Below are 13,509 nucleotides of genomic sequence, written 5' to 3' on the forward strand. Positions count from 1 at the left end.
GCTGAAGTTTGGCCTGGGCAGGAAGGGGGTGAATGTGCCCGGTGTTTAAGTGGTTAAAGACTCTAGATTCTAGTTCTGATGACATCATAGTGAAAAGTAAACTCTCCCAGTAACGTCTAATGGCAATAATATTACTGAATCTAAACTTTATCATAGAATCCTTCCTGACACATAGGTGCAGATTTTTAAAGCTGAACCGCAACAAACATTCACTGCAGGTGAATCTTCCGGGTGCATGTGTTTTACATGGCAGTTATCCATTCACCACCAAATGGTGGAAGTCCCATTCATTGCTTTTTAAAGTGTAGCATAAAGGATGAGAATGTTGATGCCAACATAAAAAAAAAAAAACGCAGTTTACTGGTGATGTCGAACGCAGTTCATCCATCCTATGTGACACTTTAGTCCCACTATCAGTCCTTATGTTCTGGTTCCTTTCCATCTGCTACATTATCATATTCTATATGTATCCAGGACACGACTCCTGATCATTATACATATCCACAATCACAACCAATGGATTCTCAGTTTTATTTCTGTAGCTTTCATCCATACACATGATTGAGAATAAAGTGTTTAAAACAATCATGATCTATAGAATTAACCAGGTGCGCCCTCTGCTGGAACAATAAAGTAAAACAGCTTCTTAAAGCCGTAGTATCCCGCTTTTTGACACTTTTACCTACAGGTAAGCCTATAATAAGGCTTACCTGTAGGTACAAATAATATCTCCTAAACCGGCACGGTTTAGGAGATATTTACAGTGCATGCAGCCGCTCGCGCGAGCGGCGCATGCGCTCTGAAGGTCCGGGGGGACCTTCAATTAAGTTGCCGGGAGCTTGCCGGAAAAATCACTCCCGCGCGCATGCGCGGTAGTGACGTCATCGCGGCTCCGGCCAATCATCGCGCCGGAGCCATCTCTTCCGGCCAATCAGCGCGCCGGAGCCGCCGAATCCGGAAGAGACGACGAGGGATCATGGCAGCGCCCGCAGCGATGTCCGGGGGTCCGTGTCGGGGCTTCGTTTTAAGGTAAGTTATACATAATGGGCTAGTATGCGATGCATACTAGCTCATTATGCCTTTGTCTTGCAGTTTTTTTTTTTTTTTTATTTATTTTTTTTATTGGGTTTACAACTGCTTTAACTACTACTGGGCCAGAAAGGCTGCGATTCGGCGCTCCGTTACTTTAACTACCAATTGCGCGATCATGCGACACTGTACCCAAATAAAATGAATGTCCTTCTTTCCCCCACAAATAGAGCTTTCTTTTGGTGGTATTTGATTAACTCTGCAAATTTTATTTTTTGCGCTATAAACAAAAAAAAGAGCGATAATTCTGAAAAAAAAAAAAAAAACAATATTTTTTTCATTTTCTGCTATATAACATTCCCCCCCAAAAAATAAAAAATCTAATTTTTTCATCATTTTAGGCCAATTTGTATTCTGCTATTTTTTTTTGTTTTTGTTTTATTAGTACTGGCGGTGATCTGCGATTTTTAGCTAGACTGCGACATTGCGGCGGACAGATCAGACCCCTAACTGACATTTTTGACACTTTTTGGAGACCAGTGACACTAATACAGTAATCAGTGCTAAATATTATGCACTGTTACTGTATAAATGACACTGGCAGGGAATGGGTTAATACTGAGGGTGATCAAAGGGTTAAATGTATGCCTCTGTGCTTACTAACTGTGGGGGGGGGGGGGCTCTGTGAAAGGCACACAGAGATTGAGGTTTCAGCTTTGCTGAGATGCCTGATCTTACTCTGCCTATGTGACAGGATAGCCACCTGCCTTGTTTACATAAGCAGAAGGGTCTTCTATTAGTTTCTGTGAAGATCGCTGTGTCTAGATCTATGTGATTATGTGCAGCCGAGCCGCCCTGCCACAGTAAATCTGCGTGGGGCGGTCGGCAAGTGGTTAATGACCAGGCCATTTTTTCTGAATCGGCACTGCGTTACTTTAACAGACGATTACGGGCTCCTGCGACGCTGTACCCAAATAAAATTGATGTCCTTTCTTCCCACAAACAGAGCTTTCTTTTGGTGGTATTTTATCACCTGTGCGATTTTTATTTTTTGTGCTATAAACAAAAAAAGAGTGACAATTCTGAAAAAAAAAAAAAAAAAACATTCCCAATAAAAAATTTTTAAAAATCTAATTTTTTCCCATCCTTTTAGGCCAATCGCAATAAGCGTATTTTGATTGGTTTGGCAAAAGTCATCGTGTCTACAAACTACGGGAAAGATTTATGTCATTTTTATTTATTTATTTTTTACTAGTAATGGCGGCGATTTTTAGTGGGACTGCGACATTGCGGCGGGCAGATCAGACCCCTAACTGACATTTTTGACACTTTTGGGGGGGACCAGTGACATTACTACAGTAATCAGTGCTAAAAATATGCACTGTTACTGTAATAATGACACTGGCAGGGAAGGGGTTAACCCAGGGGCGATCAAAGGGTTAAATGTATTCCAAGGGGTGCTTTCAAACTGTGGGGGGGGGGCTGGTGGAGTCAACACAGAGACCTGTGATCCTAAATAGGGGGAACACAGGAACTCTGTATTGATTCCAGAGAGAACAACGGCCGGCTGTGTTTACAAGAGCAGACTGCCATTCTCTCTCCATGGGGAGGGACCGTGGGTGCCCAATGGCAATTGCGGCCACCAGCCCCATGAATCAGCTTCCCCGCTGGCAGATAAGGGCACGTACACACCTCCAGCAGCATGCGTGTGCCCTTAAGATCGTTTCCGCGGATCGCCATATAGGTATGACGATTCACGCAGCCAAGTCAGCCTGCCGCAGTATTTCTGCGGCAGGCGGTCGGCAAGCAGTTAGAATTAACCATTGTGTCTTTTTTAGACATTGAGGCCCGCTTGCAGCCTTTGCGGCCCATGGTGCTGTGTTACCACATGTGCATTTATGTATTTCACGCATTATCGTGCATTGCATCAAAGCCAGCCTATTAACCACTTGCCACCCTCCCCCCGCCATCAAATGATGGTGGAGTGGTGCGGCTCTCGTTCTGGGACGCCAACATATGATGACGCACCAGAACGGCCTCTCTCGTGATGCCCAGGGGCGCACAGTGCGGCGACCATGGCCGCGCCGTGTTGCTAGGACACGGCGCGACCCCGTTCTTGGTAAAGAGCCAATGACATGGCTATTTACCCATGTGATCCGCTGTGTCCAATCACAGCCGGTCACATGTAAATGAGGAAGTGCCATTTATCGGCTCTCCTCGCCTCACACTGTCAGAGTAAGAGAGCCGATCAGCAGCTCCTCCTCACTGGGGAGCCTAGGACAGGTCATCAGTGCCCTGATTACTGTTAAGTAAAGAAAGCTTGCCCATAAGTCCCCCCAACCAATGCCCATCAGTGCCCACCATTAGTGCCCACAATCAGTGCCCATAGTGCTGCCAGTCAGTGCCCATCAGTGTCTCTGTCCTTGTCTTCATCCTGCACTCAGTAGGTCAGTGGCGGGGACTTTTTACTTCTCTTCACCAGGAATTCTTTAGACATGTCTGTGGCAGGAGCGGTGCAGCCTTTTTACAGGGCACAGAGCGGCCCAGGGGGCAATTGCCCCCCTGCCCCCTGGCCCAGTCCTCCCCTGCTGACCCTCCAGCGCTCACTGGAGCGCCAGGCTGTGGAGTAGGTGAGAGCAGCTGGCTAAGCCAGTTGCATGCCAGGCAACTGGGTGGATCCCAACATTATTGTCAAGATCTTTCAAGAGCCAAATCTTTGATGTCAGCCAGCAGCGGGCTTCAGCACGTTGTCGGCGGATTTTGGGTCACAGGAGAGCAAAAGTAGGTGCAACCCTGTGGCCCACAGGAGAAGTATGGCCAGCAAAGCGTTAGCAATAATTTTGAGTTGTCATTTTTTTTTTTTGCATTTTTTATTATTATTTAAACTTTTCTTCAATTAAATGTATTTTAAAAAACAGTAGAATAAATTCACCATCATCTGCGACACTTACCGGTTGGCCAATTTTTCCAGGCTTGCCAGGAAAGCCAATTTCACCAGGCAACCCCTAGAGAAAAAGTGGGAGAAAATAAGCTGGTCACATTGTACTTTTTTTCTTTCTTGAAAACAAAAACATGTAAACTGATTATATATTAAAAAAATAAAAAACATTGTTTCAAAATGTGTTACATTACCAAACATACAGAGATTATACAGTACATTGCCTATGTTTCTGCAGTAGTAGAGATGGCATGTTGAGCAGCAGTCACACCTGAGTGTCCTGTTTTTAGGCATTTTTTTGTATTTTTGCCACACAATTTTATATTTTTGGGTGTTTTTGCACATTTTCGAGCATTGGTGGGTTTTTTTTTTTCTTTTTTTTTTTTTTTTTTTTTTAGCCTGTAGAGAAAAAAATATCATCTGTTTTATCATTTGTTTCTAGCTTTTTCAGCTTTTTCACCCGCTACATCTTCTTTTTTCTGGTGTTTATTTACTTTTTTTTTTTTTTTTAAGGCTTAGGGTTTAACCCTCGCAAAAAATACATAAATAATAAATAAATAGTAAAAATAAAAAGATAATAAATTAATAAACAAATAAATAAATACCTGAGTTAGGGTTAGGGGTTAAGTTTTATATTTATATATATATATATATATATATATATATATATATATATATATATATATATATATATATATATATAATTTATTTTATTTATTTATTTTATTTATTGTATTATTATATTAATATTATATATTATTATTTATTTATTTATTTTTTTGCATTTGAGCATAAAAAGCACCTAAATGTTTTACAAAATGCACGAAAACGCTCAAAACGTGCAATTCACGTGTTTCAATGCATTTCTATGGGGAAAAAAAAACACTTAAAAAATGCACCAATCTGACCAAATCAATACGTAAATAATAAATAAATAGTAATAATAATAAATGAATAAACAAATACATAAATAACTGAGTTAGGGTTAGGGGTTAAGTTATTTATATATATATATTTATATATATATATATACATATATATATATATATATATATATATATATGTATATCGAATTAATTTTATTAAGTTATATATATATATATATATATATATATATATATATATATATATATATATATATATTGAATTTATTTTATTTTTTTATTTATTTTATTATTATATTATTATTATTTATTTATTTTATTTTTTTGCATTTGAGCATAAAAAGCACCTAAATGTTTTACAAAATGCACAAAAACGCTCAAAACATGCAATTCACGTGTTTCAATGCATTTCTATAAGGAAAAAAAAAACGCTTAAAAAATGCACCAATCTGACCAAAGCAGGCTACAAATATAGCTCCAAAATGTTTTTGAGTTTCAGGTGTTTAGCTTCAGGTGACTTGGAGTGGAGATTTGAGCCAACTCCATAGAGATGCATTACATTTCTCTCCTCCAGCGTTTTGGAGTTTTTAGTTACAAAATGCTCAAGTGTGAAGGATGCCTAAACCGGATACCTGACAACATCACAACTATTGTGTGTAGTCATCTCCCTCTGGAGGATGATGGAGCACCATCATTCTTCTATGAGCCTAGGTCTGGGTAATGATACACCTTCAGAGGGTGTGTCCATAAAAACCTGGGCTCATAGGAAATAGGCTGAATTATACTGGGCGTCATTCAATCCAGAAAGGGATGATAGAGAATGCTGTAGCCCTGGAGCATTGAGAGAGTAAGTACTGGTAGATAAACTGTGATACCACCACCATCATTCTTCTCTGGGTCAGGATGATTATACACCTCCAGGGGGTGTGTCCATGACACCCTGTGCTTATAAAATGACTCAGAGCACCATTCAATATCGAAGAGGACTAAGACTGGACAATGAGGAGGATTTGGAACACAATGTGATTTTTAGACGGTGCGGTACTGCTGTAAAATTTGATTGTTCTATGGTGGGATGGAGTTGAGGCTGTATACAGTATATGTATATATACACACATATACACTATATTGTAAAAAGTATTGGGAAACCTGTCTTTGCGCGCACATGAACTTTAATGGCATCCCAGTCTTAGTCTGTAGGGTTCAATATTGAGTTGGCCCACCTGAGTTGAAGCTGTTATAGCTGCAAAGGGTGGGCCAACTCAATATTGAACCCTACGGACTAAGACTGGGATGCTGTTAAAGTTTGTGTGTGTGTAAAGGCAGGCGTCCCAATACTTTTGGTAATATAGTGTGTGTGTGTGTATGTATATATATATATATATATATATATATATATATATATATATATACAGTGTTGGGCTTGGCTTTAAGTACTTTCAAGTTTTTCTTATAGTTCTGCTAGAATTTTTGCTCAGGCCATTTGGTATAGTGATAATTTCTATATACCATGCTGCTTGAATATTTTCTCCGGAGTCGGACATTTGGGGGACCTGTAGACTTGTATATACAGTACAGAGTTTGAAGCTCAAACACCGAATGCGAGATAAGTCCATACAGGTGAACAGTAGAGCCCACGTACTCACAGAATAATCTATTGTATGAATCAGATGTGTGGGAGTTTGACGCCTGTAATGTATTAATATCACTGTGCAGCTGGGTTCTGGAAGAGGCCAAGTGTTTAATAATCTGTCCGAATCTCATACGTCATAGCCTCAGCTTGTAAACAACACCACCAATAAAACTATAATGTGTGTCTCAACCAAAAAATATAAGAAAAAAAATAAATTAATGTGTACTACGTATGTGACCAATTAAAAAACAAAATAACTAAAAAGTAGAATAGAAATGTATATACTAAATAAATCCTGAATAATAATAATATTAACAATAATAATAACAGAATACTTTATACTTTATTAATCCCAAAGGAAAATCAATAAAGTATTTTATTAAATTATAATTATAAATGTATTTATATATATATATATATATATATATATATATATATATATATATATATATATATATAAATAACTCCTAAATAATAATAATAACTCTTGAATAATAATACTATTCATAATAATAACTCCTGAAATAATAATAATAACAACCACAATAACAAAACTAATAATACTAATATTAACAATAATAATAATTATTATTATTATTATATCTATCATATTATAGAGATGTATATACTAAATAAATCCTGAATAATAATAATATTAATAATAATAATAACAGAATACTTTATACTTTATTAATCCCGAAGGAAAAACTATAAAGTATTCTGTTCAATTATTATTAATATTATTATTATTATTATTTTATTATTAGTTACAATTTATTATTATTATTCAGGATTTTTTTGGTATGCACATTTCTATTGTACTTTTTAGTTATTTTGTATATATATATATATATATATATATATATATATATATATATATATATATATATATATATATATATATATATACACACACAGTATAAATATACTTTTTTTAATAAGTCCTAAATAATTATAATACCAACAACTCTTGAATAATAATCATATTAACATTAATATTAATATTACTAATATTAATAATAATAATAATAACTCCTGAATAAAAATAATAACAACCACAATAATAACAATAATAATATTATCAATAATAATAATGATTATATTTATCATATTATACAAAACCCTTATATAGAATCAAGTAAAAAAAAAAAATTCGGCTAATATAACCGCCTCATCTACAAATACTTTAGGACCAACAAGGTTTCCTTTTGGTGATACTGTCTTGAAAAGAAATTCATGTTTTAGGGCACTAGAGAAAAAAAGTAACAAAACCAATAAAAACACATTTTTGTTCTACTTTGATTAGTGCCAATTAAAAAAAAAAGGTGTTACTGTATATAAAAAGTGTGCTTTTTATTCTATCCTTCGTATTTTAAAAAAGCATGATAAAATACAATGTATGCTTCTTGTTTACAGTAACACTTTTTTTTAAGTCGATATAAAAAAAAAATATAATAATAATGATAAAAGTTTAAATAATAATGGTTATTAGAAATGAAAATCTGAATAAAGGGGGAGAACAAGGTAGATAGGACAGATTATGGTCCACTAAGTTTTATTAAGGGGTGCAATAGGAACAAATGATATACAGTATATATATATATATATATATATATATATATATATATTATGTTAGGTTGCTTTAACTGAAGTAAACAATGTTTAGTAACACTGGGTCAGATGGTCCTTTTCACAGAGCAACTCCTGGCTATCATTTTGAGTTGGGAAATGTTAACCAAAATTATTCAGCACCAAGGGAAGACTGAAGTGGAAGAGGACACAATGCATTTCTTGACTGGCCAGAACCTATTGCTGGAATGGCCTCGGGGTGGTGGGAGTAAATTTGGACCTCAGAGTTGGGCCAATTGATCAGTGACATTGACAGATTTTCTTGCACTGGAGCACAGATGATTGTATCATAAAAATTTGAGAAATAATTCATACATACCTGGAGACCAGTTTCACCTGGTGGTCCAGCAACACCGGCTGGCCCTGGAGGACCCTAAAATGAAATCAGAAACCAATTATTACAGATACAGTGCACTGACCGGGGGGGGGGGGCACACAGTTAATTGGCCGGTCCCAAGGGATACAGGGATGATCAAAAAGAAAGTCACAGTGGTGATTTTGCAACCAAATCTGTGAGATAAAATACCGACTTTGCAATATCTTTTATAGTATATCCCAACCATATAAAGTGGGGACAATTAGAACCTTTGTCTTGTTTTTACTGCCGTATGTGTCCCAGCTGGGGAGGTTTAACATCACTCCCCCCTCGATTTTGTCCTTATGACACCCACACCCTCTCATTTCCTGCCCTGGGGTCACTTGGACAGGAAGTGAGAGAGAAAGTCCCCAAGGAGGACACAGATAGCAGTATATCAACTTCACAAAAGATCTTCCTCATGCCCAGTCTAGGTCTGGCAAGTAAAATACCGTCTCTGATTGGTGTTAATATCTGTGGTGAAGTTGATACAATGGTACAGTATACGATGAACATGTGACTTCATGGAGAATAATATGTAAGGAGGTCACAGATTCCTTGCTAACTGACTAATCCAGATGGAAGCCTCCAGTATATAAAAGACCACATTGGAAAGGGAGTCTAGATAACACAACACAACACATGAACAGGAACGGGAACATGCATGGATGTGAATTCGGGGGTCAGCCTGAACTGACCAAATGTTGATCTGTGTTTGGCCAGCTTATATAACAGGAGAGTAGATGTGTCCATTCTGCCTGAATCATTCTGAAGTGTTCAAACTTCTATCAATCTACATTTAATAAATACGATATAGACAAAATGTATCTATCTTTAATAAATAAAGAAAAAAAATAGTTTATTCCATCTATCAATTGCTCTGTCAATTGCTCTATCTATCTATCTATCTTATTCTATCTATCTATCTATCTATCTATCTATCTATCTATCTATCTATCTATCTATCTATCTATCTATCTATCTATCTATCTATCTATCTATCTATCTATCTATCTATCTATCTATCTATCTATCTATCTATCTATCTATCTATCTATCTATCTATCTATCTATCTATCTATCTATCTATCTATCTTTGTATTCTACCCCCTGTCCCACCACCATAAGGAACCCCCCCTTGGTTAGTTCTAGGTAAATCACCGCCTTCCTTCTGAAATAAAACCATTGTTCATTAATACGGCATTTACAAGCTTTGGCAGCAGTAAAATGATTATTTGTGTGACTCAGAAAACGACCTACCATAGACCTACATTACGGCAATTAAAATGATTAAACATTTCACGTCTTCTAGTTTTAAAATAAATACTACCTATTTATCACCAGAAATGTGTGATTAATACAAAAATCAAGATTTAATTACTGCGGGATGAGCATACATAAAACAGTGAGTCACAGGGGAAGATAATTATTCCATTATTTACAATGGCAGAGGATGGTGAAAGGAGGATTTCTAACATTCTGATTTTTGAACACTAGAGGGAGCACAAGGGTAAGGAGAGAAATTCCTGGGCTGGATGGATACATTGTAAATGTAGATAAAATGGAGAGATATTCCCACATGATAAAACACAGTGAGGGCTCGTTTACACTTGCTATAAAATGTGGCATTGAACACGCTTTTGTAAAGCACTCTGAATGCCAATCAAAGCCCCCGTTGCTTAATAAAATGATTACCTTACAGTCCTGTTCACACATTCCGTTTGCTTTTTTCTTTTAAAAGTCACTTTCTTGGTGCTGCGAAGAATCTCCAAAGCCTCCATAGAAGTCTATGACAATGCTTGCTTACAGCACCTGCAGCTTTTGAGGGGCTTTTTTTCAGGTTTAGCTTCACTTTGTTTTGGAGGTATTGCAGGTATGAGATATCCCAGGATGCACTGATAGACCAACAAGCGAACCAGAAAGATGTCATCAGCGGTCCACTGCGGTTCATGTGTATATATTCTAGACGTTTTTTGGTGCAGCTAAGAGCAGCAGGAAGGTGAGCGGTGTCTGGACTGGAGTGGAGCAACTAGCAGATGGCACACATGGTGTGTAACATGGGTACGCTATAGCGTAAGGTGAGTGGGGACCAGAGAGAGAGGAGGATCAGCAAAACAGAGAATCAGCAGAGCTTGTGGTTACTACTGAGTGGGGGATCAGCAGAGCTTGGGATTACAACTGAGAGGGGGATCAGCAGAGCTGGGGGTTATTAGTGAGTGGGGGAATCAGCAAATCAGCAGAGCTGGGGAGGTTACTACTAGGCGGGGGATCAGCAGAGCTGGAGTTACTACTGAGCGAGGGATCAGCAGAGCTGGGGGTTACTATTGAGTGGGGTATCAGCAGAGCTGGAGGTTACTATTGAGTGGAGGATCAGCAGAGCTTGGGGTTAGTACTGAGTGGGGCATCAGCAAAGCAGGAAATATGCTGAACAAGGGTACTAAAAACTTGGGGATCTGCTAAGCGAGGGGGGGGGGCTACTACTGAGTGGGGGATCAGCAGAGCTGAAAGTTACTACTGAGCGGGGGATCAGCAGAGCTGGGGGTTACTATTGAGTGGGGCATCAGCAGAGCTGGGGGTTACTACTGAGCGGGGGATCAGCAGAACTGGAGGTTACTATTGAGCAGGGATCAGCAGAGCTGGGGATTACTACTGAGCGGGGCATCAGCAGAGCTAGGGGTTACTACTGAGCGGGGGATCAGCAAAGTTGGAGTTTACTACTGAGTGGGGGATCAGCAGAGCTGGGAGTTACTACTGAGTGGGGCATTAGCAGAGTAGGGAATCTGCTGAACAAGGGTACTAAAAATCTGGGGATCTGCTGGGCGAGGGGTACTAACGGGATAGATACTTGCTGAACAGGGGTACCAATGAGCTTGAGATCTGCTGAACAGGGTTACTATTGAACTGAGGATCTGCTGAACAGGGGTAATAATGAGATTGGGACTTGCTAAACAGGGGTGCAAATTAGTTTGTGATCTGCTGAACAGTGGGGAACTAATGAGTTTGGGATCTGCTGAACAGGGGTACTAATGATATGGGGATTTGCTTAACAGGGGTACTAATGAGATAGAGACTTGCTGAACAGGGGTACTAATGAGCTTGGGATCTGCTGAACAGGGGTACCAATGAGATTGGGACTTGCTAAACAGGGGTACTAATGAGCTTGGGATCTGCTGAACAGTGAGGAACTAATGAGTGTGGGATCTGCTGGACAGGGGTACTAATGATCTGGGGATTTGCTGCACAGGGGTACTAATGAGATAGGGACTTGCTGAACAGGGGTACTAATGAGCTTGGTCTCTGCTGATCAGGGGTACTAATAAGCTGGGGTTCTACTGGGCTCCTTTAAAACAAATAAAAATTCAACACACAGGGTATCTGCTTCACTAAAGCTTCAAAAAAGCACCATAGAAGCATAAAAAACACATAAAAAAGCATGTTTTAGCGGTAGGCACTTTATTGTGGTAAATTTGAATCAAGTGTAAACGAGCCCTAAGAACCATAGGACAGTTGTGGAAGTAAAGGGTTGTAGCTTTAAAAATATACGCCTGGGTTGTGCATGGGACCCGGAGGAATAAAATGAGCCAAAGCAATCAACAATCAATTAAAAGTGAGGTAAGTCCATGCGACTGGACGGGCTTAAAGTGCTTCTGTCCTCAGGCCAAACACACGCCGGACAGACGCATGATGATGAGGGTTCATGGGATAGACTGGATCCTCCGTGGTCTTTGCATCATCTCATGAAACAAGTCCAGCATGGAAGGAACGACGCCACCTAGTGGGAGGGCAAATCTGCCAATATTACACAGTGTTGGGTGGAGTGGAGTGGACCACAGTCTTGGGTGGAGTGGAGTGGACCACAGTGTTGGGAGGAGTGGAGTGGACCACAGTGTTGGGTAGAGTGGAGTGGACCACAGTGTTGGGAGGAGTGGAGTGGACCACAGTGTTGGGAGGAGTGGAGTGGACCACAGTGTTGGGTAGAGTGGAGTGGACCACAGTGTTGGGTGGAAGGGAGTGGACCACAGTGTTGGGTGGAGTGGAGTGGACCACAGTGTTGGGTGGAGTGGAGTGGAGTTGAACACAGTGATGGGGGGAGTGGAGTGGAGTGCAGTTGACCACAGTGATGGGTAGAGTGGAGTGGAGTGGACCACAGTGTTGGGTGGAGTGGAGTTGACCACAGTGTTGGGTGGAGTGGAGTTGACCACAGTGTTGGGTGGAGTGGAGTGGACCACAGTGTTGGGTGGAGTGGAGTGGACCACAGTGTTGGGTGGAGTGGAGTTGAACACGGTGATGGGTGGAGTGGAGTGGAGTTGAACACAGTAATGGGTGGAGTGGAGTGCAGTTGGCCACAGTGATGGGTGGAGTGGAGTGGAGTTGACCACAGTGTTGGGTGGAGTGGAGTGGACCACAGTGTTGGGTGGATTGGAGTGGAGTGGAGTTGAACACAGTGAATGGTGGAGTGGAGTGCAGTTGACCACAGTGATGGGTCGAGTGGAGTTGAACACAGTGATGGGTGGAGTGGAGTGGAGTGCAGTTGACCACAGTGATGGGTGGAGTGGAGTGGACCACAGTGTTGGGTGGATTGGAGTGGAGTGGAGTTGAACACAGTGATGGGTGGAGTGGAGTGGAGTGGAGTTGAACACAGTGATGGGTGGAGTGGAGTGGAGTGGACCACAGTGTTGGGTGGATTGGAGTGGAGTGGAGTTGAACACAGTGATGGGTGGAGTGGAGTGGAGTTGACCACAGTGTTGGGTGGAGTGGAGTTGAACACAGTGATGGGTGGAGTGGATTGGAGTGCAGTTGACCACAGTGTTGGGTGGAGTGGAGTGGAGTTGAACACAGTGTTGGGTGGAGTGGAGTGGAGTGGAGTTGAACACAGTGATGGGTGGAGTGGAGTGGAGTGGAGTTGAACACAGTGTTGGGTGGAGTGGAGTGGAGTGGAGTTGAACACAGTGATGGGTGGAGTGGATTGGAGTGCAGTTGACCACAGTGTTGGGTGGAGTGGAGTTGACCACAGTGTTGGGTGGAGTGGACCTTTTCTTGC

At 40.2% G+C, this 13,509-nt stretch overlaps 1 protein-coding gene across 1 annotated transcript in view; it reads right to left on the reverse strand.

Annotated features, from left to right (window-relative positions):
• Window positions 1–13,509, reverse strand: part of COL22A1 (collagen type XXII alpha 1 chain) — a 624,908-nt gene that overhangs the window by 218,044 nt on the left and 393,355 nt on the right. Inside the window, exons 25-26 of the mRNA XM_082257569.1 lie at window positions 8,433–8,486; window positions 3,981–4,034 (exon numbers count right to left, since the gene is read on the reverse strand). Of these exons, the coding sequence (XP_082113695.1) occupies window positions 3,981–4,034; window positions 8,433–8,486 (108 nt within the window). The remainder of the gene's footprint in view (window positions 1–3,980; window positions 4,035–8,432; window positions 8,487–13,509) is intronic.

This window comes from Pelophylax lessonae (assembly GCF_965119305.1).
Source record: "Pelophylax lessonae genome assembly, chromosome: 5".
NCBI classification, from domain to species: domain Eukaryota; kingdom Metazoa; phylum Chordata; class Amphibia; order Anura; family Ranidae; genus Pelophylax; species Pelophylax lessonae.